At 32.6% G+C, this 27,935-nt stretch overlaps 3 protein-coding genes and 1 pseudogene across 7 annotated transcripts; 2 read left to right on the forward strand and 2 right to left on the reverse strand.

Moving 5' to 3' along the window:
• LOC111315800 (dof zinc finger protein DOF4.6-like) lies at positions 1 to 1,702 on the forward strand. Its single transcript, XM_022917820.2, has 2 exons — positions 1 to 227; positions 746 to 1,702. Exons 1-2 carry the CDS (start codon positions 204 to 206, stop codon positions 1,556 to 1,558), a joined length of 837 nt encoding a protein of 278 aa, XP_022773555.2. The 5' UTR covers positions 1 to 203; the 3' UTR covers positions 1,559 to 1,702.
• A 2,553-nt stretch (positions 1,703 to 4,255) lies between these two features.
• LOC111307842 (uncharacterized) lies at positions 4,256 to 7,668 on the reverse strand. Its single transcript, XM_022906133.2, has 3 exons — positions 7,253 to 7,668; positions 5,438 to 5,586; positions 4,256 to 4,590 (listed from the first exon to the last, which is right to left on the reverse strand). The coding sequence occupies exons 1-3, from the start codon at positions 7,427 to 7,429 to the stop codon at positions 4,452 to 4,454; spliced, it is 465 nt and encodes a 154-aa protein (XP_022761868.1). The 5' UTR covers positions 7,430 to 7,668; the 3' UTR covers positions 4,256 to 4,451.
• A 624-nt stretch (positions 7,669 to 8,292) lies between these two features.
• Positions 8,293 to 11,270, reverse strand: LOC111307850 (BTB/POZ domain-containing protein At3g05675 pseudogene; annotated as a pseudogene). 3 transcript variants are annotated; one of them, XR_016345057.1, is made up of 2 exons: positions 11,114 to 11,270; positions 8,293 to 10,005 (listed from the first exon to the last, which is right to left on the reverse strand). The product of XR_016345057.1 is annotated as a BTB/POZ domain-containing protein At3g05675 pseudogene, transcript variant X1 (transcript). The 3 variants fall into 3 exon arrangements; XR_016345058.1 differs by having other exon boundaries at positions 8,293 to 10,023; positions 11,114 to 11,268; XR_016345059.1 differs by having other exon boundaries at positions 8,293 to 10,572; positions 11,114 to 11,244.
• A 10,388-nt stretch (positions 11,271 to 21,658) lies between these two features.
• On the forward strand, positions 21,659 to 27,096 carry LOC111302651 (transcription factor bHLH157-like). 2 transcript variants are annotated; one of them, XM_089765566.1, is made up of 10 exons: positions 21,659 to 22,263; positions 22,697 to 22,786; positions 22,981 to 23,080; positions 23,259 to 23,300; positions 23,403 to 23,462; positions 23,912 to 25,396; positions 25,631 to 25,735; positions 25,835 to 25,972; positions 26,120 to 26,245; positions 26,333 to 27,096. In XM_089765566.1, the coding sequence occupies exons 1-10, from the start codon at positions 22,154 to 22,156 to the stop codon at positions 26,519 to 26,521; spliced, it is 2,445 nt and encodes an 814-aa protein (XP_089621692.1). In that variant the 5' UTR covers positions 21,659 to 22,153; the 3' UTR covers positions 26,522 to 27,096. The 2 variants fall into 2 exon arrangements, with proteins under 2 accessions (XP_089621692.1, XP_089621693.1); XM_089765567.1 differs by having other exon boundaries at positions 25,634 to 25,735; positions 26,333 to 27,043.
• Positions 27,097 to 27,935: the final 839 nt, after the last annotated feature.

A 27,935-nucleotide genomic window follows, 5' to 3' on the forward strand; every position in this document is an offset into this window, starting at 1 on the left:
TTTCTCTCTCTCTCAAACATACCACACAACCGATAAAGCAAGGTGATACATACATAGAACGCTCACAAAACCAGCAAACATTTCATTGATTTTCCTCTGCTTTTGAAACCAGTTTCAAGAGAAAAAAAAACTATTTACTTTTTTTTTCATATATATATTGAAGATATATTGTTTTTTTTTTCCTTTTCTCTTCAGTTTCATCCATGGATACTGCTCAATGGCCAAAGGTAGAGAGATCCATCACCTGAGTAGCTCTTGCTCTCTCTATGAAACCTTGGCTTTTCAAAAGAATAATTTAGAGTCAATTGTATGTTTATTGGGTACTTTTCTTTGAAAAAGATGATGGTGTTCATATTGCACAAAAGCTAAAAAAAGGGGAAGATGGTGTTCATGGCTATAGTTGAAGTCCCCACCCAATTGGATTTAGTTTTTATCAGTTCTTCAACATTTTGCACTTTATCCTTCTCTTTTGCTTATGAGATAAAGGAAAGGAACTCCTTTTTTGTTCACCTTTCTTTTTTATTTTTCTCTTTTATATTCGGCCTGGTATAATCTTGGAAAGTGTAAAGCAATGAACTCGATCGTTTGGTGTCTTCGTTTGTCTGCTATCTTCTTTTTAATCTTCAGTTTTTTTTTTTTTTCAGTGCTGATCATCTTTGTTTGATCTTGAAGTTATTGTTGCTTTCGCTTTTTATGTGTGTTTTCATTTATCTTCATTTGCCTTTTTTTTTTTAAATCTTTCTAGGAGATTGTGGTGAAACCGATAGAAGAGATAGTCACAAATTCATGTTCAAAGCCTGCGGCTTTGCAGAGGAAAGTAAGGCCTCAAAAGGAACAAGCTTTGAACTGTCCCAGGTGCAATTCAATAAACACCAAGTTCTGCTACTACAACAACTACAGTCTCACACAGCCCAGGTACTTTTGCAAGACTTGTAGAAGGTACTGGACTGAAGGCGGTTCCCTCAGAAATATTCCTGTTGGAGGTGGTTCAAGAAAGAACAAGAGATCAGCTTCTTCTTCTTCTTCATCATCATCATCCAAAAGGCTTCCTGATCTGGTTGCACCACCAAGCTTGTTACAGTCTTCTACTCAAAACCCTAAGATCCATGATGGGCAAGATCTCAAACTAGCTTTCCCAGCTACTCAAGGTTACAGAAGTATTTCTGAATTGGTTCAAGTTCCCAATATCGTAGAAATCAATAAGAACCAAATCCCTTCTTCTTCATCCCCTACATCGCAACTTTCAGCTTTGGAGTTGATTACTGGAATCTCTTCTAGGGGGTTGAGTTCTTTCATTCCCATGCCAGTTCCTGATCCAAATACTGTTTATACGTCTGGTTTTCCTATGCAGGAGTTTAAACCAACACTAAATTTCTCTCTGGATGGGCTTGGGAGTGGTTATAGGAGTCTCCAGGGGGTTCAAGAGTCAACTGGGAGGCTTTTGTTTCCATTTGAAGATCTGAAGCACGTCTCAAGCACAACTGATATTGAGCAAAATAAAGAAAAAGGAGATTCAGCTGGATATTGGACTGGAATGTTAGGTGGAGGATCATGGTAAAGAAGATGAAGAGTAATATGGGTCTTTTTTCTTTTTTTTTGTCCTGGATTTTCTTTTCAACTTTTTATTAATTTGTTAAGGTGGGTGACTTGTATGGATTTCTTCATCACTAACAGATAGGAATACATGGGCTTCTTTTCTCTATACATGAGCCTTCTTTTTTTTTTCTCCTTAATTATCTTCTTTACTATTCAATTATGGTGGGAATTTGAAGCTATTTTTTAGGTTGGCTTCACTAAGGGTGACGTGGGATATGTGTTATGGTAGAAGAAGAGATCAAGCTAAGCCTAGATACTTATTAGGGTAAAAATGTAGCGACGAGAGGCATGCCCCTACGGCCTTTATTACAGGTTGATATCTCCTTTCATGAGAGCAGAAGGACAACCCTATGCATTATTGGTTGGCTTGGAACAAGTACAAAAAATAATTTATAATGTTCAACTTTGTTAAGGAATTCCTGGTTGGAAAAAGACTTTGTTCATAAAGTTTCTAATTTCGATTTAGCAAACAAATTGTTGTTAATAATCTTGAATCTCTACTTGGTTGCTGCATTGGGAGTTTTAAATTCTCTTTCTCCATCTCTTCTTTTAGACTGTAGACAGGCTTTCAGATTATATATGTACTGAAAAAAAAAAAAAAAAAAACAGGATTTCAGATTTTGGCACCTTCACCAAAGATCAGACACATTCCAGAAAATAAACCTATTGCGGCAGCTTTGTCCAAGAAAGCAAGTAGATGGCCGAGGGAGCTTAGATGTGATGAACTCTGCTAGGTACGAAATCTGATCCTTCCCACGTATGCCATAAAAATTAGTAACAAAGAAATCCTGAATGAAAAAGTAAGTACTGGAACTGAAGCCTGCCTCAATACAAAATCTCACCTACTGATTTTCTATATCCAAACAGTTTTGAAGACTCCCTCACATTAGCCCCATTTCCCTGAGAGTGATCATTGCCTTCCATGACACCCTCTCTACCCTTTTCTAATTGAAAGATTGAGAAAAGATCTGACAAAGCTTCCTTTCGTTTGGTCTTGAAGGGACCCCACAAACATTCCCCTCGACAAGTGTGCCGAAGAATAATACTCCCCACTATGGTTGATCAATCCAGATCTACAAGACCAAACCCCATTTTATTATATTTTCAATTTTGTTCTTCGCTGTAAGCCACTTAAGTGAACATAATATCCGGCAAATGTGTTGAAGGTGTATCGCCCCTCGTATCTATCATGGAAGTCTCTTTCCACTGCCAACGTTAAACCAGCCCTGTTTATTTTTAATTAATGACCTGCTGATCCTACTTTAATTTTTCCATAGACTGCTATGGAAAAACCAGAATATCCAGCCAATCCCATATGGTACATTTTAGCCTAAGCAACAAGAATGCCTGACAAAAACATTTTTCCTTAAACAAGAAGAATGGGAGCTCAGATTCAAATGTTTTAATTACCCAAGGAACCTATTTTTTGGAAACATCATAGGGAAAAAGGAAAAGTTTAATTATGGAAGGGGCTCTTGTACTTTCGCTGTCGGATTGGTGATCCGATTTAAGATTTGGAGAAGGTTTTGCAATTAACATCAAACGATCATTTTTCATGCATTAAATATAGTATAAGTAAGTGCTTGAAATATTCAAATGTTGCGTGAATATTCTAATCTTCTTCTAAGCTCCCATAACAAAATAATAATAATAATAATAATAAAAAAGAGAACTAGTATAATCTTATTCCATTCATGTGTCGTGTGGAAATTAATTATCAGATGCAACTTAACTTCATTTATCCATGATGTCTGAACTAAAATATTTAATTTTTTTTTTTATAAAAAGAGTAGCTTTATTCATCTTGTCTGAGCTATTAACTTGACACTTCTTAGGAAGGAAGCCAAAATTGGGAGAAATATTAGAAGAACATTGCCCGATGCTCAACATGGAAAAGTGTCGTCGATAACTACGTACAGCGTTCTTTTTGACAAATGATTCACGAGCAGGAGTTGCGTGTACTGATTTAGCTTACGATTCAAGTCACTGTATTTCACTCAAGGCTTCATTAGCAAGTGTGACCCACTGCCGACATTTGCATGATGTCCTTCAAGTGTAAGGTTGGATGCCCTATTCATGAAGACCTTGCCGATTTTTTTTTTAATATTAAAAAAATCGAATCTTAAATTTCCTTTCCATTGAAAAAAAGTAATAAATGTCAAAACTTATATGGTTTTAAAACAGTGAGTAAAGACTACAATTTAATTTGAGAACTTTAAGTCAGAAATCATGTTGGAAGAGCAGATTATCACCTTGTCATCTTTGATAATAGTAGCAGCACTTGGGTTTATTTGAGGCTGGGAAAATTAGAAAGAGAGAGAGAGAGTTGAACACTAACGAACAATAATGCCCATTACTTCTCAGCTTCTTAATTTAAATGACAGGTTTCCGCAACCATGGACTGGCAAACCAGTACGAAGAATACCAAAAGATGATATATGACAACACTAGGAAAAAAAAGAGGGTAAAAAAGGCAGGGCAATTTCAATCTAGAAATCGGGTCCGGTAAGTTGCTCAATCCTTAGGGAACAGAATCTGCACTAGAACTGGACTAAGAGACTGGCTTCCACTGGTCTCTAGATTTTAGGGAGAACAAGGTCAAGGGAACTAGAAGAGATTTCTGGCTTTAAGCTGACAACAATAAGACAAGATCAATCACTTGCAAAGAGAGAAAGCCCCATATATGAATATATTTTTCCCTGGCATAAAGGAAGGTATATGTATTCACTTCATTAAAGAGAAGTAAGAATGCCCTTTTCAGTTTCATTATCTGTACAGGGATATTACAAAATTATACTGGAATAACAAAATAATGAAACCTAGTACTAGAGATCAGACAAGGATCCCTTCGCGGTTCAATGATCAGCATTGATTCCAAATATTCGGACTTTGTGCATGTTAGGGAACTTTGCAACAACCAGCACAAAAACGGCCAGTGTATTGAAGAAAAGCATCGGGTGTTGATAACCTGTTGTGTGTGAGGCGATAAGATACCTGGCAAATAAAATTTAGGGTAAGAAAAGGGTGGCATTAAACATGATAAAAGACAATATCAAAGTTCTTGTATTATGTCTTGCATCACATCATACATGGTACTCTTATCTAAGGTAACAAAGTCCTATAAAATTTCCATTTAAGAGCCATAAAACAAATATGGCAGCAGTAAACAGCTTGTTCAATATGCAGAAACGTGATGAACTCATCATGAAAGAGCAAAGTTAGTGTCTAGTGAGTGATGTATGAGAATTTTCAATCAACTGTTAAATGTCATGCTTCAAAAGTTTCAAATTCAACTCACCTAAGCCAAGTTTCATACTGTTTGAAACTTTTCAGTGAAATGTTATATAACAAATACAAAATAGTAACTGCTTTTCTTCCATATAAACCAGTGCAGGCTGCAATCAACTTGATGCAACTTGGTAGAAATTTAATATCCCTGGAGATTCATCTTCCCAAAGGGTTGTCATTGATCTTGAGGATGTGGATGACCAAGGTATCCACAATCACACTAGTGGATGGCTAGAGAGGAGGTCTAAATCCATTGCATGTCCCTTAGACTGATTTTTGTCAACTAATCTTTTGAACAATTGTACATCGATTATATATGTAAACTAGGCCATATATATATATATAACACTAGACATTCATGGGTGAGGTGATGGTTGACCATAAATCAGTAGACATCTAACAGAAAGTGTGCCATATCTTAATCAACTTAAAAAGCGAAACCCTCATTACAGTTTCTACTTTTTAGTGAAACTAACCATTCCATGAAGAAATATTGCATTTTTTTGGGTTCCAAATTTAGATAAAGGCTTATACTTGAAAAGTCAATACTTACAGCACAACAGGTACAACAGTCAAAAACTTCCTATTGCGAGTGAGCTGCTTGCCATTGTCTATTTGCTCCCACCAAGTCAAACCATTGTAGATACCTTGGTCATCAGCGAATGGTGTTCCCTTTTTCCAGTGAAAGAAGTGATATGTGACCTAAGGTAAGATGTGAATCAATGTGCAACACATAAGAAACATAGACGCAAAGTTGGATATTATAGCATTTATACTTGTTATAGTGAAGAGATGAAGACAGAATAATTTCTTGACTCCATCTTAAGGCATAATAATGACAAGCAATTCTCTAGCTAGATATTATAGTTTATTATTTCCCAAAAAGGTTTAACAAATTGCTTCAAATTTATAAACAGTCAGTTATTTAGACATCTAAGAGCAGAAATTCAAAGAAATTAGGTCTGACCAACAAAGATTAAGACATCTAGGGGCATAACAGTTATTTAGATGAATTTCCAGCATGATGGGAAAGGGAAGAGTTTGCGGTTCATGAGCATTAAACGTTTTTCAGCAATACAGATGAAATCAGTGCCTTTCTTCACTCCCAAAAGAGACAGGAAAGAGAGCTATTCAGAGGACATGCCAAAACATTGACAAATGTTGGCAGTCATAGGTGTCCTAGTTGTGGCTCCTTCACTTTTCTCCTGAGCGTACCCTTATGACTTAAAAATTCAGATTTCCATTCATCCACAGATATCAAGCCATCAAGAAAACTAGAAAGTATTACACCAGAATCATGGAAAATGAAAACAGTTTGTGAGAGCAAATATGTAATCTAATTATCTAATCAAATCTCAGAGGGGAAAAGTACACCGTGACTCTAAAAATGTAAAGATCAAAGCCCTTTACAACCATCCCAAGAGGTTGACAAACCAAGGATTTAGAAATTCAAGATACCAAAGCATACCGATTTGACAAAGAAGGGTATTATTCTCAACTTTCTCACATAACTGTGCAAGTCTTTTTAGGCATGCAATTAAGTATGAATATTCCATTTCAAGCCAATTTGAAATAGTCGATGCACTGAATTTCCAATAAAAAGTTCAGTTTATTAATTACTTTTTGTTCAAAAATGAGAAAAAAAAAATAAAGCTTAAGAGTTCCAGCGTATTCACTTATTCATAAATAACATGTTGCAGCATGCCTAACCTAAATAACACCAAGAAAACTACTGGTTCATCTCATTACATAATTTTTAAGAGGATTTGTCTATTGGCATCTAGAGATAAAAAACTTCAGTTCAACACATATCCAAGTACTAGTGCAGTTGGTATTGAAACTTTTCCCCTCCTTATCTAATTGAACCTCGAACAGAATCGGAGATATAGGCATCACAAAGACCAAGAAACTGATGGCAAAAATGCATAATTAAATAATTAATTCACAAACACAAGAAACAGAATGAATTAATACCATCAACATATTATTTGAGAGTTGTAATCATAGACATAGTCATAGACTTTCCACCAAGCATAAGCAAGCACAGACTTGAAATTCAACCTTTCTACTATTTTCTCCAATCGGATCAATTCAGGGAATATTTCAGAGGTGATTCACAGTAATCCAAGATTTTAACAAACGCAGGGAAATTATCTTCATGTTTGCTTACTAAAGTCTCAAGAAATCATCAAACTCTTAATTCATTCCAAAACCCCATCAAAAAATATTCTCACTAAGAAAATAAACATCAATAAAAAAAAAAAAAGCAGATCAAATTGAAACCCAGATAGAAAACGCAACAGAAGACATGGAAAAAAAACCCAACTTTTATGGATCGAAATTAAAAAGAAAAAAAAAAAGAGCTTACAAAGAAATGAGAGAGATGAACAATGGTCCAAGCGATTCCAGGAGAGGAACCAAAGAAAGATAAAACGATGAGCCATGAGAAGAAAACGATCAAGATATAAGCGGCCCAAACTCCTGGGTACGTGAACCACTCTGTGTTCTTGTTCAGATCTGTCGGTGGCACAGCTCTCACATACATCTTTTACTTTTGTTTTTCTCTTCTTCTTTCCCCTTATTGGGTTTTTATTTTTATTTTTATATTTAATCTTAAACAGACGGATGTTAATTCAAGTATTGATAATAGTGACAGACACAGGGTGATGCAGTCTTCGTTGGTGGCGGCTTTGGGTTTTACCTATTCAAAGTTCGCTATTCTCTACGCTCTCCTTATGTTTTATAGCTGAGCCTGGTTTGCGGTTGTTGTTGTGGAACTGTTGCTATGGTACAGGTTCTGACTTCTGGGATGACGCAGGGATCTTTTTTAATAAATATCGAGTCTGCCTTTTCACCGATGAAAATTAGATATTACAATTTTTATATTTGTATTTTTTTTTATTAAATAAAAAAATTATTGTATCCTAATTTATATTAATTTGTTAAATATAAAACATAATTTTTATTTTTTTGTTAAATTTATATATATATAATTTTTATTAAACTTTTAAATTATATTATTTTTATTTTTTAAACTATCATGTTTAAAATTATTAAAGATAATGAAAATACGTAGGTTTATGAACTTAATTTGGTGAAACTCTTCGTCAATTTAAAAACAAAGCATCACATTTCAGCTATTGATATATTTGATATTTCCATCGAAAAACAAATTGAAGAAAATGAGATGAGGAAATTTCCGCCCTTTTCCTTGATTTTATAAAAAGAGATATGGGCTTCAGTGTTTGTTGCGAAAAAAAAAAAAAAAAAAGTCGTTACCAACCATTCAATGTCTGACCACCGGCGGGGGAACAAGGTGAGTTGGATGATTCAGGTGGACAATTGGTTGTTACTGTTTGAACTTCTAGCAGCTTGTTCTTCCGGCATAAAAGATATGTCATATGTCAATTACTACTACAAAGCAGCTGACCCCAATCTTGATTTCTAAATCTAAACATAGAATTACAGTTGACTTCATATACTGTTTGTCTGTAGGGTTTATTACACTCCAGGATTACAATCCAATTCAAAAAACTTCAGATTCAAAAGTATGTTTAACAACAGTTCATTCTTGGACAACAACTACAAGGATGAAACCGGAAATCCAATTAGCATTAAAGTATGTGCATGGGGAGTATCACCTGAGCGAGTGCCTGGAAACTTCATGGAAATGAAGGAAAAAAGAGGTGAAAGGATCATGTAGAGCGTTAATCGAGTCAAAATTACATGAATGGGGATTGCCACCATAGATTCATTTAATCATGGAACTTAACATTAGAGAACAAATCAAAGGCTAATGGCGGTATTGCCAACTCTATCCAAGCCCTCCATCAATCTTCTCTTTGCTGACTTGGTTCTGTAACACCATACCTCGAATGCCTCGCTCAAGTCAGGATACTTAACCTGTTCTGTTTTCATCCAGTCTGACAGAATATCAGCTTGATCATTTGACGGTAATGCTAACACTAATGATACAAGTGCCCCCTCAATACTCTGGCACAAGTCTTCATCCATCTTGTAAGGAAAATCTGTCTCCTTGTTCCCCTTTTCATCTAGGAGAGGTTTTATCTTCCTTATATACGGTAGCCATGTCTTTAGCAATTGCACCCGAGATGTTGCAGAGAGAATCACATTTCCATATCCAACTGCCTCTAGCACTTTCCCAGTTACTTCTATAAGCTTCACCTTCAGACCCCACATGACATTATCAAGTTTCTTGTCTTCGACTACCCCCAAAACCTTAGCAGACATTTCAGCCCAACTAGAAACAAAGTCCTTCATTAAATCCATCTTGGGGAGTATGTTACACATCCACTCAACATCGGATAGGCTCTGCAAAATTCTAGTCTCTGCAGTCTCAGTAGTGATGTCTGAAACAACAAGCAAGGAAGACAATTCCTTTTCAAATGATGAACAAACTTGGGACAGACCCATTTTTACCACTGATTTTACTTCATCATCAGCTGTAACTAATGGGGTGTCTTCATCCCCTCCAAGCATGAATTCCACTTGTTCTTGCGTAGATGCTTTAAGCTCATCTCCAAAGGGTGGACAGGATCCACCAATTGATGTGGCAAAGCGAACTGCTGAAACAAATACATTTTTGGTAGCACTCAAATCTACTGGTTGGATCCTCGCCAATATGGGCATGGCTATTGGCCCCAGTTTCAAGACTGCTTTTATAATTTGTTCCTCTTCCTTATCCTCCCAAGGAATAGCCTCCAAGTACCGGATGCAGCAGTTTGTGATGCCTTCACAGTGGAAGGCAACTGCTAACTGAAGTATACCAATAGCAGATTTAACCGAGTCCAGGGAGTCCAAAAGTAAATCAGTAGGGAGATATAGTAATCTCAAAAGGTTAACATGATGATCATAAGTATAGTCTGAGCAGTGAATTTCAATGCAGCGGCCAGTGTCTGGATTAGAGAGCTGATCCGCAAAGAACCTGCTTTTACTTATGAGAATGGAGGAGTGTGAGTAGAACCATTCAGGTCTTCCTTCACCATTTCTCAAACGTAAAATGACATCACTTGTACTCTTGTCCCCAAGATCGCAACGCTTGGCTACTGCAGTTAGGTCCATGTGCAGAGAGAAGGAATATGAAATTCATGCTTCACACAGCTGAAAGAAATGTTCAGACTGAAGTTTAGCAGAAAAGAAAATGATTAGCAACCAACATGAAGTCAGAAAGTATGATAATAAAGCAATCCTCCTCTGTCAAAATCTTCTTCTTCACACCCAACATAAAAAGATAATTGTCATGCAAAAATTTCTCAGTTTCGTTATCTGTATGCTCCAAACATGTATCTTAGTAAAGTCAGTAGAAGTATAAAACCATTTCCACATCCACAGAGCTGGAGACAAAAGATTAATATACAGTATTTCTAACGCATGTGAATCTCAATAGCTAAACAATACCCCCATATAGATGGTTCCCAGTACTCATCCATCTGTTACAATTTTTTTTTTTTTAAAAAGGAAAAATCTGCATTTGTGTTCTATCAGACACTTAAGAATGAAGCATCTAATCCTACTTTAAAATGATATCATCCCCCTCTAGTTTACATTCTTTTTACAGAAGTGCATCTGAGAAAGCATAAACCCAGGACTTGAGACATCTATTGAATGGCTGGGAAAGCCATATATTTTCAATTAGGAAAGAAGTAATTCCATAGCCAAGGAAGGCCCCTGCAAGAAAATTCAGTTCAAGGGTAATAACTTCTTCATCATTTTTATTTTTTTTTTGAGAAAACATAATGAGTTTTATTCCTTATCAAATCCAAAAAAGAAATTAGGTGGATTTTAGATATCACTGAGAATATTCAAAGCTAGAAAATTAAGCATCGTATTTCATGAATAACAGAAGAAATTTAAGTTTCAAAGTTAGATTTTTCGTTAGTAGCTATATCTTCATTGATATTCTTTTGAATCCAAGCCAATAAAACATAGAGCATGACCTTCAAAACTTTATTTCATATTTTCCCTGTGTTTTCTTGGCAACCAAACAGAGGTTCATAAAGCAAGATCCAAAGACAGAAACTTTTCAAGTTTCTAACATCCAAAAGTGAGTTAGCTGTACCATAAATGCTATACTATTAATTCAAACATGCCCAAGATTAACAAAATGGAAAAATCAATAAGCAATTAAACATATTATTGATTACATTAATGAAAAAGAAAAAGAGAAAATTTCATAAATGAGAAATCTGAATTAGGGAAAAAGTCTGACCTTTTCAATGACCCAGATTGCATTAAAAGCAGACATAAATTTCCCTCACGTTTAACAGAACAAATCTGCTTAAGAACACAGAACTAGACCTGTCTCCCTTGGGTTTGGATTCAGAATCAGGCAATGAAATGACACATGGACAAACCCAAAGCAGCTTTTAAGGCAAGCATTTGAAATGACACAACTGGCCTCATGCATGTTAAACTTAACAAGTGGGTTACTCTGCCAATGGCATAGCAGTTAAACTGTCAAACTGACATTGAAGGTCAAACATGTAAAATCACGGGACATTAACCTATGATGGTTAACATGATTGGTGGAGAGCTTATGTTATATTTGTGTTATAGAATATATTAGATCATGAAAATGAACATCGAGAATTCAACATAAATATTGAACCCATTACTTCACTTTCCTAACTTTTCAGTTTTATGATGATGATATTTCAATTCAGTGCTCGTAAGCTTTGATAAAGTTGCTTTTTTTTTTTTTCTCAAAGATGGAAAAGGAAAAGAAATTGTGGAAGAAAAAAAAGGTAGATATTGAAGTGTAAATAAAGAAGTTGATTCTCATATCTGACTGTTTATGAGGATGGGAAGATCAAAGAACAAGAATTTTTACAACTTTTTCTTTTCTTCTTTTCCAATCCCCTCTGATGGCTCATTGATGAAGAGATGAAATTATTATAATAAGAAGTATGAATTAAAGATTGCCAAAACCCCACTTGCACAAATTGCATTAATTTATGATTAACCAATGGGAATCTAAAAAGCTACTCTAATTGCAGAGTGTGACAGCGATTAAAACAAGACCAAGAAAAGCATACGGAAAAGTAAACAAAGTTAATGCGTCTTTGATAGTGTACACCATTTAAGCATTTCACTTGGATTTTTCTCGTCTTTGATTCTGGCATCACCCCTCTTTTCAAATGGTCAGGAAAGCTAGTGCTGTTGGCTTCAGTCCAGCTTTTTTTTTTTTTTTCATTTTTGAAAGAAGGCTTTATACCAGCTTAAATTTAAAATATTCGAAAAAAATCGATAAATTAAAAAATATCATCATATAAATTAAATTTTAAAAAAAATTTAAATATATTTATTCAATAAATATTTTTACATATTATTGATTTTCATATTAAATTTTAGTAATTTATCGATTTAATTTTTTTATTTTTTTTAATAAAAAATTTTTACGCTCTTTACTTTTGAAAATTTATGTAAGTTTTGTCTCCCCTATAAAACCCCGTGACAACTCTTTTCTCACAATCAACAAAAAGAATGGCCTCATCAAAGCATCTGGTTGCTGCCCTAGTGCTTGTTTTCTTGCTCTTTTCCCATTCATTCACAAAGCTTCGTGGTACTGATCTCAGCCAGATTTATGTAGGCCAAATTTGTCACTATTTGTACGTAACTAATTCTCATTGTCATATCTTCAACTTTATTTTATGTTTTATGTGAATTGATTACAACTGAACTTGGGCTTTATTCAATTTAATAAATGTGATCCAAATGGGATATGGAAATTTGGGCTTCATGCGGAACATGGACAACCATGGAAAAATCAACAAAAAGCCCAATTCCCTATTTCCTTGGGCTTAGGCTGGGAAAAACCGGCTTTGGTCAATTGGGCAAAACCCAAAGAGGAAGAAAAAAATTTTGAGAAACCCTCTCTCAGGGATATTTATTATAACGTATGAAATCATATCATAACCGAACTGACACAGAATCATTCCACCCAAAAACATTGTGGATGACGTGGCAAAAGAACAAAAAAGGGAATCACGTGGGGCTATATTTGTCCCGGCAGCAGCGAAAAAATAACTGACAGGTGCAAAAGCATCTGAGGCGTCCGGCAACATGCCTCCTCTATCGCCGGCAGTACGAACCGCCTCAAAAAAACCGCCAGTTAATTGACACGACAAGCAATATAAAAATTTGAACCTCCACGTGTCAGTTACCTTTGCTTACATATTGTTGTCCCAATTTCCAGTCATAATTGCATTTCTCATTTCGATTAGTAGATGTGTATATCTTTGAATGATTAGGGAATTTTGATTTAAATAAGGTGATTTTTTTAATATAAATAAAGTTAATATGTTTAAGTTAATAAATTATTGTGTATCAAATTATCTCTTAATTTATATATATATTTTAAATAAAAAATAATATCATGCGAATTGGATATTAATATAAATGATATCCATGTTCACCAAAATTTTTAAAGATTATCAGATCGAGAATAATTGTCTCCAACAAAATTTTATTCTAATATTTTCGGCCTTTAATTTTTTTATTCTAATGTATATTCCCCCTGAAAAGGGTAATTGTTTAGGGTTCCAAGGAAGGAGAAAGTGCGGGAGACTGTGAAACGACAGATGTTTGTACTAAAGAATGGTAGACATTCTCTGTTGACAGTTTCTCTTTTATCTAGGATTGCGTTGGGAGTGATGGTGCGTCGTGTAACTGGATCTTTGATTAGTTGTTTTTTTTTGTTTCCAAGGGGTGGGGCCCGCTAAGCCTTGTTTGGGGGACCTAAAAAGCCTTAAGGTGGGGCCTGCCCTGCTGCAAGACAGAGTTTCATGATTGGTTCATTAATGGTTGATTGCTGCTTTAAACTCTCTCGCTTTTGCTAATGAATGCTTCTTCTGCAATGGAACGAAGCGGGGGGAGGATTTTCTGGCACAAACCATGCAGCTGATGATCGGAGTGCTCTTAGTGAACTTCTTTATCATTTTTCCTTTATTATTATAATTTTTTTATCAGGGTAGGGCGTGACATATGGGACTCAGGAGGAGTTAAAAGCAATAGTCTTTCAATCTAGTTATCATGAAAGGCTTTATTGTGAAGATTTTAATGAATCATATTTCCATTTTCATGTTAGAAGTTGTTATTAATTTCGACTTATTTAAAAATATTAAAAATGCTTATTAACATTCATTTATGCAATTTCATTAAGATTAATCAATTTGAGATTTAAATTTAAATATTTATAATTTTTTCGCTATTTTTAAATTATTGTTTCCTTAGTAAACAAATGAATATGTACACTTTTATTTTTGATATTCTTTCTCTTTATTGTAAATGCGAAATATCGATCTTGCTCTCTTCTTTTTAACATTAGGGTAAAACAAGGACAAATTTGAAACCCATTTATCTCCTAACAAAATCACAATAATTTGCTGGCTTTTTTTCACATGGAGGTAATTGGTTTATAATCCATTTAGATAGATAATAAAATTAATGTTGATAAAGTTAAAAATAATTATTATTATTATTATTATGATTAAAAAAATTATTATAAATTATGAATAAAAAAAATTTCATAAAAAATTTTATATTAAATAAATTTTACTGAAATTGACATTTAAATTCAATTAAAGTTCAATTATACCATAAGAGACAACAGTCTAACTCCCGCTTAATATTTTTCCAGTTGGTAGTGGACAGTTGAGCCAAGTCACAATCCATTTTGTTTTAATGATATCGTTTGCACACTTCACACCCGAACAGCATACGAATTTGCAATTTCTGGTCACATGACAAACAGCTGCTTGCTTTTGATCTTTCACACGCTCTATCTTTTCCCACCTACCTCATGGTCGATAGAGCTTCAAACTTGTGCATATTAATAACCAAACTCAAGATCCAGGAGAAGAGTAAATATTGTAAATAAAATGTAAGAAGCACAGTGGTGAATTCGCATTGAGCTTTTACCACATTTGGAGGGTAAAAAGTAAAGTAATAGATTTTTTTTTTAATATTTTACGTGGTAATCTGTTCTCTGAGATGGTAACCTGGAGGGTTCCTCTTGATTAGCATTTCACTAGCACTTTTACTGGACAATAGTCAGCTATGGCTTCCAATAAAGAAGTAAGATTCCCTGTAAGCTTTTGTGCTGTTTGGGAGGTGAGAAATCCAAACGGAATTAACAGTATATGGTGACAGAAGCCATTAATAGTCTTGGAAAGTTGTAATTGTGGTTGCTAAACATGCAAGCAAAAGGAAGTGCAAGAATCAAAAGCCTTTCTGAACATTTCTCTGCCAATGCAGTGATGCAAAGTCTCTCTTTGAAAGAGGTCACTTCAATAAAAACTCTGAACCACTTCTAGCTAGTATTTTTCTATTCACTTTTCTCATACTAACTCTTTCTTCAACCTGCTTGACTTGTTAGTTTTTAACCCTCCACTCAATAGTTCATCCCTTAACTTTATATAGAATTAGGCATACGAATGAGCAAAAAACGAAAAAAAAAAAACTAATAAAAGCAAACAACAGTTTTTGAATGGATCATTGCTTGATATATACATAATGACTCTATATGTGTAAAAGATTGATAAAGAAGATATAACTTTACTGAATTTTCTTCACAAGAAAAGACAAAGCACTTTGTTCAAGAAATAAAAAATTATCTGTCATTCGTTCCTAGTGATTTCTCGAGCTCAAATTGCCAAAAAGATTGTGGTAATTATATTGGCTATTTGGGTAATTACCATTAATTATTATTACTATTAGTATTGTAAAAAATAATAATAATAATAAATTTTCACATTACTGTAAGTCAAAACTCATTCAAAGTAAAGAAAATCAATTACATAAGTCAGTGGATAGAAACAGACATAACACAATAATCCTCATAGTTTTTGTCTGATAGCCCTTAAGTTGGTCCTCTTGCCCTTTTTTAGAGGGCAAAGCATGTTTTCCAAGGAGAATAATAAAAGGTTTTGATCAGCTAAATTTTAGGAGGGCACAATAATTTTAGCAAAATCACTGTTATCATTTCAATCATCATCTCATAGCCAATGGTGGATCCTCAAAAATTTTGAATTTTTTTTATACATATGTGATTTTTATAATAATTTTGATTTTTTTAAAAAATTAATTTGGCCCCTCAAATTTAAATTTATTGTATGATATATATTATTCTTCACTTTATGTATTTATATTGAATATATAATTACAAAACTTATATGTAGCTAAATATTATAATTCTTTAATTTGTGTTTACTTATTACAAATGATTTTCAATTTATAATGAATAAATTAGTCTAACATTGTATTTTCACTAAGTCAAAGCTTAATATATATGTAAGTATTAAAATAACTAAAATCGACTTGGCAAATATTCAATTGTGATTTTTTTTCAACTAATTTTTTTTACTATATGCATGCTTATTTTATTTGAAAATTATTTCATGTCAAAATAATTAATATGATTAATTTAAATAACTTTTCATTTTTTATAATATAAAAAGACTATGTAAAAAATTAGTAGGTTTCAATTTATGGTATTAAAGTCTTTATTTTATTGTTTCAAATTTTCATTTTTTATTTAAAAATATTTTTTTTATTTTTTCACTTAATGCTTTAAATATTAAATACGATAAAATAATGCATTATTATTGTAAAAAATATTTTATTTTTATAAAGAATATTGTTAACAATTTATAATTAAAAATTGTGAGATCAATTGTTTAATATATCTATTTTATTATATATATTTATATATTAGAATACGTATAATTGTAAGTTTTATTATTATATATTTTGCATCTATTTTTTATTATTAATAAATTTGATATATTTTTAAAACATTATTATAAAATATTACTTTAATCCTTTCAAAATTAAACATCAAGATCTGTCATTAATTATATATTTGTATTTATTTTTTATTATTAATTATTTTAATATAATTTTAAAAATTTATTATAAAATATTACTTTAACCCCTTCAAAATTAAACATCAAGATCTACCACTGCTCATAGCTTAATTCAAACGGTCACTTATTTACATGAAAGGTATTTAAAGTTGTTAAAGATTCAAATTAAAAATAATAGTGTGCCAACAAGTTATTGACTACTTTTGTTCTTTAAAAACAACAAAAAGGGTAAGTTAAAAGATAAAAAGATCAGTTTCAAGACATTAATGAAAGCTAAATCTTGCTCTTAGATTTAATTCTAGTTTCTTGGCAGAAGAAATTACTAGGTGAAAACAAGGCTTTTTGATATGCAGTTGACTTAATTCTCAACAGCTATGATGAAGCTTTTGTTGATTCTAGGAGACAGAATCATTAACTTTTCTATCTAAGAAATGAAGGGTTTGTGAGAATTGTGATGGATAATGAAGAATAATGCTGCAAACTTTGCGTCTGCAATCACTGGTGGGTCGTTTCTCTCTCTTTCTGATCAGCGGCATTACCCACCCACTAAAGGGAAGTGCGCTGCCATGACGTTTAAAACAAAACTTTATTATTGCCAGTGTTAACCAACCAAATAACAGCAAAATGAATATGTTTGATGAAAAAATGCTTGGTTTAGAATTTAGATTGCTAGCTTTTCAATCATTTTTTTTTTTTTTTGGTTTTTCATCAGACATAAGAATGGTTAATGGTAGTCAAACCAAGACAAGGAGGGGAACTTAATTAGCTATTCTGACCACGTTTGTAGAATCAGGGTCTCAGATGGTGGGATTTTGGGATTGGATTCAAGATGGAAGTGTGTTAAAAAAAAAAAAAAACCTCATCAAAGAGTTCAAAGAGAGAAATTAATGAAACGGAAAGAAATGAAGATTTAAGATTTATTTAGATGAACGATAAAATTGATTTTAATAAAATTAAAAATAATAATAATTATTATTCTAATTATAATTAAAAAAATTAGTACTGTGATTGAAAAAATGTTAATAAAAAAATTATTCTAAATGTGTTTAATTGAAATTTACATTTAAATTTAAAAGTAGATGATTAGAACTTAACTGCAATTTATTAAATGCGTAATTACATCCCATTATAAACTTAAAAGAGTTAGTATTTCTTAAAAAGAAAAAAAATATTTTTTGTGAATTATATTTGTAAAGTTTATTTTAAATATAAAATTTTAAATGCAATTAATTGATGTGATAATATATTTTAAAATAATTCAAGACAAAAATATTTAGACTCAAACAAAATCTTAAAATATTATTTATTAATAAGTAGTTGATTCAATCAATTAAGATCATTTTTTTTATGAAAAGATTTTGTATTTAAATTTTATCGATGATTATTTATTGAGATTATTTCGAATATATGACTTATAATTATTTATTTTAAATTATCATATATGATATATTTTATTTTAATTTAAAAAATTAAATAATTTATTTATTTTTAAATTTTTTTAATAAAAAAAATATCATTTATATATTTAAAAAATAAAAAAAATTGAGTATTGATAATTTTACAATTAGAGAAATATCCAAGTCAAGATTCTCAGCCTGAGAGAAAAGATTGAGAAATGTTATTGGGGACCCCCATGCATCTACCCCTAGCACTAGTGCCCCAACATTCCTTCCATTCTATCATGAAGAATAATGCATGTCGCCTTAGCTTTTAGAGTTTGGACTTTGGATACCCTACATTTTCTGAAAGAGAGAATTAAAGATACCTAGCTTTGCTTCGTTGGATATGTGCAAGAAGAAATCAAATTTCTTGCTGATCTGGTCAGTGACACAATTAATGTGCTATATATATATATAAGAGTAAAACAAAACCACAGCTGCTAAGTCTATGTTAAATAGGAGTTATAGCTAGGGACAATGCGTCCATGTATACAAATATCTGAGGTTTATTTAAATAAACAATAACGTCAATGGAATTTCCTCCGCCCCAACCAACTGCAGAGATAACAATCCCATCATTTTACTTCTTATGAATTGATGCAATGCTATAGTTTTTTGGTAAAAAAATAGTACGAAGGTAAGAAACAAGGCCGTGATAAAATTTTAATATCAAAATTATTAAATATTATTTTTAAAAATAATTATATAAATTAATTAAATTAAAAATTGAATTTGATGATATTCTAATTTATGGAAAAAATATTCTCTATATTATTTGAAAAATAGAAGTTTTCACTAAATTTAAGAGTGTTAATGCATTTTTAATTAAATCAATAATTTAAATTTAATGATTTTAATTTGAATATAAAAATAAAAAATTAATTAAAAATGATTTGAATTAATTTTAATAATAAATTTAATTGATAACACTTTTAAATTAAGTAATGGAACTTTCATTACTTTTTAACTAACGAAGAGGATCTTTCAGTTATCATACAAGGAAAAAGATCCTATTTTTTATTTAAAAAGTAATGAAAGTATTTACTATTTTATATAAAGATGATAAGTATACTTCCAATTAAATATATGGTTAATATTTATTAAAATTATTTTTATTTTTAATTAAGTTAAAATCATTAAATTTCAATTAAAAATTAATTAAAAGTGCATTATTCACATTTGGATCAAGTAGTTCAAATTTCATTTATTTTTAAATAGTGGAGATGATTTTTTTTTATTATGATTTTTCCTAAATCTAACACAAAAATTTTGGAGAAATGAGTTTCTAATTTTGGTTTCTATTACTTACACACAAAAAAAATTAGCTCTATCATTTAAAAAGCTACTACTTTATCTAAGGGTTAATAATGCACCTTCAACTAAATTTAGGATTAATATTTGTTCAAATCATTTATATTTTTTAATTAATTTTTATTTATTTTTATATTCAAATTAACTTCTTTAAATTTTAACTATGAATTTAGGTAAATATGCATTATTGACTTTTTAAATAAAATAGTAAAATCTTTCACTATTTTTTAAATAGTGAAAAGGATATTTTCTCATTACTTATATCATACTTAAATAAATTTCAATTAATTTGATTAATTCATCAAAAAGTTAGATTCTTAATTTAAGAATTTGGGAATTTGATAAAATAAATATTATGGTAATGTTAATAAAATTTTTTTGTTTTATTAATTTATTTAATTTTATGGACTAATTTAGGTTTCATAAAAAAATATAGATATAAATATAGTTTCAAATCAAAATGCAAAATGATGACTAATACTAAGTATTTAATATTCTATAACTAAAATGTAATAAAAAAAATTAAAATATCTTAATCCGTACATAGAGATGACAACAAATTAAGTTATATTTACTTAAAATTTAATCTCAATTCAATTTTAATTTTTTCTCATTATTATTCAATTTGATCTTCTATATTCGAATAAAAAAATTAACTTAAAAAAATTAAATTAAATTAAAATTCATTGAATACGAATTAAATTACTTTTTTATATGCACGTATATTATTCAATAATTCAAGCAAAAAAACGTATAAAGACTTAAAGGTGATGAGCACGCGCTTCAAATGAAAAGTTAGGAGGTTGTCTAGCCAATCTGGTCCGGGGACCAGTCCCCACCACCTTTGTCCATTTTAAGTTCAACGATGCTATCTTCTGCACGGCACAGCTACAAATGGTCTAGGTGGCTGCCTCTCTCTCTGCTGTCTACACAGGTGGGGCTGCCACCGTCACCCCATGGGCTCTGTCTGCTGTCCCTGGCGGTCCCTGCTGCAACTTTGAAAGGGCTAGAAATTTACATGTATTTATGGGTAATAAATACACAGGTTGGAGTCATAATTAGAGAAGGAATTTTATTGGACTTTGATAATTTTCCCACTATAAATCTTGGTTGGGTTGGGTTTGGGAATTTGTTTGCGGGATCAGATCGGGACGTGAGATTTTGTGTGCCATTTCGATAAATTGGATAGTTAATTTTCTAGACAAAATTCTTTCGACTGCATAAAGAAAATAATGAAAGTTTTTATTGCTTTATTTAAGGATGAATAATATATTTTCATTTAAATTTAATAATTCAAATTTTAATTATTTTAAATTGAATATACAATTTAATAAAAAATAATTTGGATAAATTGTGATCTTGTTGACAAAAAAATATTAATCTTAAATTTAGATATTGAGTGGAGAAAAAGGATAATAATAATGATATTTATGCACGCAAATTCAATTAGTATATATTTTCAATTTATGAATGTAATGTATCTTACATACATGGGGTGGACTATACTATTTCTATAAAAGGAATTTTGAATTTAATTTAGCTTGGACAAATATGGTGAGTTATGGGGATGTTTACCCAAAAAAAAAAATTACAAATCACTAAACAAATTAAGATGGTATTGATACTTAATCTCTATATAAAATTAAATTTTCACGTGTAAACAAATGTAAATGCTCAACAAAATTAAAGAGATAATAATATATATGGCATATATGTAAAAATTGAATTAAAATTACCAGAAGTAAATCTCCTCAGAATCTCACAATAAAAAACGTAGTATCTAAATTTTCTCAATTTCCTTCCCTAAACTATCCATTCCTCGTCATTTAGAGGAAAAAAAAAAAAAAAAAAACCTCATTGCATAAAATTTTTTTTAAAAAATCATTATTTATATCTTTTCATACAACCAATATAAAAAAAAATGTAGCAGAGAATTTCCTCTTTCACATGATAAATGAGAAAACGACCAAACCTGGAAAATACAAAGACAAAGATATCCGATGTACGCTGTTTAAATGACTAAATGCCCAAGGATCTCACTGTTATTCCCTTCAGCAATCTTGGAATGTATCGGATTTCGTTTAGTATGTAAGGAACAGTCTATAAATTATTATTACCTCTACAACTATAAACCCTTCTATACAAATGGAAAGGGAAGAAGAAAAAATTACAGGAAGAGAAAAGAAACAAAGAAAGGAAGAGATCAAAGCGAGAAAAACTAAAAAACACCACCCCCCTTCTGTCTTTTGCTTTATAAATCATAAATTTTGGTTCTTGCCTTTGTTTCTCTTTTTATTATATCTATATAAATACATTGAGCCCCGCTTTTTATCTCTCTCTCTCTCATCGACCACTTTCTGTTTTTATTTCTCTTGCAGCAGAGAAACAAAGACGACATAAACAAAAAGCTCATTCTGTTGTGCCCTTTTGCTTTTGTTTTCTCAGTGGTTATCTGGGTTTTTTTGTTTTGTTTTGAGCGTTTTTGTTGCAAGAAAAAGAAGAAGAGAGGCAATTTGTAGTACTTTAGTTTAACTGGAGTTTCAGCTTAGTACTTTGAAGGGGCCTGAAGTCATTCAATGGGGTTCAAGGAAGTGAGTTTTGGATCGTGAAGTTGTGTTCAGTTTTTTTGTGAAAATGGGTGAAGCAGAGATGGGTTCAGTGTTAAAGCAGACACTGAAGTATCTTTGTTGCTGTAATGGGTGGTCTTACGGTGTTTTTTGGCGCTTTGATAAGAGAAATTCAATGTAAAGTTTTGTTTTTGTCTCTTTTTTGGTAATATTTACTTGATCGTTGTTTTGTTTTCTATGTCGTTTGCTTCTTCCAAATTTCTGTTATCTTTGGCTTTTTGTTTGTTTCAAGATCTCCTTTCTTTGCTAAAATTTTTATTACGACCTTTTTTTTAGTTTCATATTCATTAATCCTTTTTTTAATGTTATTTCTATTTTCATTCCGTTTTTGTCTTTTCCTCATGCGAATCGTGAAATATGCATGCATGTTTCAATTCAGAAAACAAATTTTCTTTCCCTAGAAAATTTTTAAAAAAATGGTGATTTTCTTACTAATTTTTCTTAGCAATTTATTTGTTTACTGTGATAAACATCATTTTCTTTGTTTACTACTAGATTTTCAGTGCTAAGTTTTTGCTTATCATGGATTGCACTCTGGGAATATTAACAGGTTGTTAACAATGGAAGGTGCCTACTTCGAAGAGCAAATGGGGCCATTGGTTGACAGTATGCTTCTAAAATTCCACATCCTAGGTCAAGGGTATGCTCAATTATCAAGTAGTCTGTTTCAGTATTTGGTGCTTTCCTGTTGTAAATCCAGTGGCTGTGGCGAAAATACATTCAAATTTGCTAAAATTTTTCCCTGTGGATCATTTAGTTTAAAAACAAGAAGAGAAAATTCGGAGTACTACAACATCTCTAACAGGGCAAATCTTGTTGTTTTTGTCAACTTAGAATTATTGGCCAAGCCGCTCTCACGGGAATGCATCAATGGATTTTCTCAGACTCCCATGGTAAAGGTTCGGATTCCACTGGAAATCAAAATATATTTCAGGTACCTTTTTCCTGTCTCTGTGTTCCACCATTTTTTTTTTTTTTTAATTTCAGTTATGGACTGCTTTATAACTGTTAGATGTTAATGAAACACTCTTGCAACCGGGGAATAGGCTATTCAAAGAGGCATTACATTGTTTTAGTCTATAGATTGACAAATGTTTTTCTTCATTTTACAGGATGAATCTAACTTCCAAAACCAATTTTCATGTGGGATAAAGGTGCCTTTCAATTTGTCAAAATGTTTAACCAGATTATTTCAGTATCTTTTCCCTTTGTCTCTGTATAATCTACATTTATTTATAATCAAATATGATCTGCAGACAATTGCAATAATATCCATAGAAAGAAGGGGAGTGGTTCAGTTTGGATCCACGGATAAGGTTAGTACTTTTGAAAATGCATGATATAATTTTCACCCTTGTAAAAATGTGTGACGGCAAATCCAAACAGTTTTAATTTCTTATAGATGGAAATGCTAGGATTTGAGTACTGGCATGTTGCCTTATACATAAGAAACTTTAAGATTTGAAGATCCTAAAGTGGAGTTCTCAGAAGAAAATGTAACTTGTTGTTCACTGTTCAAGCATGGGTGTTTTTTTATCTCACATACAGTACAATATATCATCCAGGGATCCTGTTTAATCTTTAAAGTACTTGATTATTGAAAGTAGTATATATGGTTAGTCTTTTTATATTTAGATTTATACTTAAAAAATGCATAATTAAAACAAAAGGATAGATAAAATTAATGTTGAAGCAAACATCCATATCATGTGCACTAGCACTGGAGTCGTTGAAAAATACTAATTGTTGTTTGCTGCGGTTGCAGATATTAGAGAGATTGGAATTTTTGGATGAAGCAAAGAAGTTGTTTTATGACATGGGAAGTTGTCATGGGCTTACCCCTTTGGAAATTGAAACATGCTGTCTAGATGGATTTTTATCTTCACTACCGTCATGTGAAACTTTTTACAAGGAGAATCTGACAACTGAACAAGTTAGCTGCTCTAGAGAGCCGAACGGCTGGCCACGTTCCTTAAAGAAACTAACTAAATCCTCCAGTTTTATGCGTGATATTCAAGATCATAATATGAACTCTGTGCAACATAATTTATCTCAGATCAGAAGTCAATTGCGAACAAGTAGCACAGAAGCTCAAATTATATCATCCGGTAAGATCTCCGCTGTTAACTGCTTGGCTGCTGATACCTCTAGCGCTAGTACGTGGACTAGTGACGGTTCAATTTCGACTTCATTTAAGACACCATTGCCATCTGAAACGAGCATTCGGGATTCTCCAAATCCGCTTCCTAAAAGGGCAAATGATCTTATACTTGGTGGAAATGCGGAACAAAATTTACAGGGTGATTCAACGTTTACTTCATTTTATTGCACAGGAGAACTGGTTGATGCAGAATTACCTACTCTAGACAGCTTTGTGAAAACAGCAGAAAATCAACATTCTTTTGGAACTAACGGTGGACTTCTGGATTGTGTAATTAACCTACAAAGAATTACTGAGGAGTTTAACCCAGTTGACTTTACAACAGATCTCTCCAGCTCCTTTAAACTGGATGATCTCTCTCAGTGGTTTTCTACTTCACTCCAGCATAACATCAATGGAGCAGGAGCTACAATGATTAAGGATCCTTCATGTTCAGTAGGAGTTACCTCTGTGTCATCCACTCTGATAGGAGGTGATACCGTAATTGACATTCCACTCAGACCAGCCGCTAATTTATTGCAAAGCTCCATCTCTGATACATTCACATCTAATTTAGAGAAATCTACAATTGTTCATGATAATGGAAATGATCTGTTTAACACTGTGGGACTGGATTTTGGATTTGGAAAAACTGGGGTGTTCTTGGAAGATATTATCATGCCATTGTTGCATGGTGATAACTCAATTGTTACTTCAGGAATGTCAGAATCCATTTCTGAATTGGATATTCATTCCATGACTGGCATGCGAAAAGGATTATTCTCTGAACTAGGCCTTGAGGATCTTCTAGATGGTGTTGTAGGTCATTCTTGCTCTGGTGGGAGCATGAATCTGGTGCAGCATTCACATAATTGGGACAAGAATAATAACACTATATTCAACAAAGAGTTTCACCATAAATCACAAGAAGGCTTATGGATGGATGATAGCTACAGTGTAAACGCTGGACATGCTGTTGTTGCAACATCAAAGAAGCCCTCCAGGAAAAGGGCTAAACCTGGCGAAAGTACTAGACCAAGGCCCAAAGATCGTCAGCTGATCCAAGATCGTATCAAAGAGTTGAGAGGGATTATCCCTCATAGTGGAAAGGTAGTAATGACAAGTCTTTGCCTTAATTGAGTATATAGTAGGAAAAATTATGCTTGCTATTATCTGGAAAATTCTGTAAGGATCATCAAACATTTTGTTTACTTTAAAGATTGCTATTAGTTTTCTAGTTTTTAAGCATTATCATCTAAAGTTGTTTCTGGGATCAATGCTTTTGTAGCACAATGAAGCATTTGTTTCATTGATAAAGTGGCTTACATTATTTCCATGATGCAGCAGTTGAGCATTGATCATCTATTGGAGCGGACCATCAAACACCTGCTTTTCTTGCAAGGCATGACCAAATATGCAGACAAGATTAAACAAGCTGATGAGCCTAAGGTAACCAGTTTGTTTATTTCAGTGAAATATGATACTGAAGAATCTCAGATTTGGTGATTGCAGTTCACTAATGCATTAACGAACTTGCTTGAACTTTAGCTTATTGGCCAGGAGAATGGAATGCTTCCCAAACACAACAAGATGAGTGGTGGTGCTGCATGGGCATTTGAAGTTGGGGCTGAGAGTATCCCTATTCTAGTTAAGGACCTAAATCCACCTGGCCAAATGCTTATAGAGGTATGAAAAGGCACATGAATTTTGTTTTTAGATGTAAAAACCAAAGAAAGTCTACTCAGAGTTGGCTAATTAAACTTATATAAAAATAATTAGCTAATTAAACAATCTTGATGGTTTTACCAAGCCTCTATCATTTCTCTATTGCAGATGCTCTGTGAAGTTCGAGGATTCTTTCTTGAGATAGCAGATGCCATTAGGGCCTTGGGTTTGAATATCTTGAAGGGAGTGATGGAGCTCCAAGAAGATAAGATATGGGCACGATTCATTGTTGAGGTAATACGGAAGTTAAGAATTCAAAGCAATGTACTGAGATAACTTAAATATGATTACAAGGAACTGACCGTAAAGTGAATATGACAGGCAAACGAGCAAGTGCAAAGGGCATATATAATTTGGTCTCTTCTACCGCTTCTGCAGCAAACTGGCATCGGTAGGATTGATTCTGCAAGTCAGCCAAGCAGGGACATCGATGGTGGGATTTCCTTATTCAAATATTACCAGCAACCTTTGTTGCTGCCTCCTGTCAGCATGGCTGAGACATTTCAATAACTAGAACACACATTTAAGGGTTCCAGAAGTACCTTGAGCATTCACATCTAAAGGGCCTGCTGTGATTGGTGCTCTGGAAATTGAAGAGCCAAAACTGAAGACAGAGGAGGTTCTTCATTCCATTTTCAACTGCCTTAGGCACAATGTATATCATTGGTAGACTAGGAAATATTCTCAAAGGTGTAGCAACTGATCCGTTTGCTCCCTCTATAGTTTCTGAAAAGGGAGGAGAGACTATGGGATGTGGAGCCCGCCAGCACAAGGCGCAAAGCCCTGATAAAAACTTGTCTCATCATTGGCCGGGGACCAATCTGTTTTGCATGCGAGGGGCCTAACTGATGGATATTGAACTATAGTTCCTAGCTTTTAGCTTCTTGCTTGCTGCTCCTGCCATAATTTGTTTATAATCCACAGCAGATGACAGTTGTAGGCTAACCGCTAATTCTTTTTTTTTTTTCTTGGTCCTTCTATTGTTGTTTAATTAGTACAATAATCAATAGATCTAGCTTGCTTTGTCTTTTCAAATTTTGCGTCTCCCTGTTACAGGACCAAAATATATACCTGCTTCTGATCCCAGTGATTTTCCATTACAGTGTTGAAAATTTTCTTCAGATTAACATGCTTACTATAATCAAAAAGCCATTTCTACTAGTAATTTGGGCTTAATACTGTTGGAGAACATCACAGCTCTGATACTATTTGTTGGGCTAAAAGTTTTCAATTTAATCATATCAATGGAAGCAAAATCAAACAATAAATCAAACACACAAGAGACAACAATTTAATGAGATTTGGTCCAATCAACCTACGTTCATTGATGATAAACAAGATCCACTAGTTGTAGAGAATTACAAACATACATCAAATTATCAACCTCATTTAACAATCAATACACATAAGACACTCTCAATTTCCTCTAGTCCTATGGAGTATTCTCAACCCTAACAAACACAAACTCAAACCTTTGTGCACCATTTCAACATAACCAAATAAATACCTATATGCTCCTACACATCATACCTATGTAGACCCTCTCAGTCTCCTCTAGTCCACTCATAAATAAATATACACACCCAGAGCCCCAATACTCTTATGGGGTGTCTATCACACAAAACCCTACAACTCTCTTACATATTTTTTTCATGCTTAATCCTATATAGACTTCACCTATTTATAACCATACAAATTTGCCCATTAAGAATCCCTTTTCCTTTTAGAATTCTTCTCTTGTAAGTCAAACTTACCTATTAAGAATCCATTTCCTTTTAGAATTCTTCCGTTGCAAGTCAAACTTACTTATTAAGAATCTTCTTTCTCTTAAATTCTTCTTTTGCAAGTCTTCTTGTCTATCAAGCAATATCTGACAAATCTTAAACAAATCTCTTATGGGATTTGAGTCAATATTCTCAGCAAT

This window comes from Durio zibethinus, chromosome 9 (genome assembly GCF_047325235.1).
Source record: "Durio zibethinus cultivar Kanyao isolate XHJ-2024 chromosome 9, ASM4732523v1, whole genome shotgun sequence".
NCBI lineage: Eukaryota > Viridiplantae > Streptophyta > Magnoliopsida > Malvales > Malvaceae > Durio > Durio zibethinus.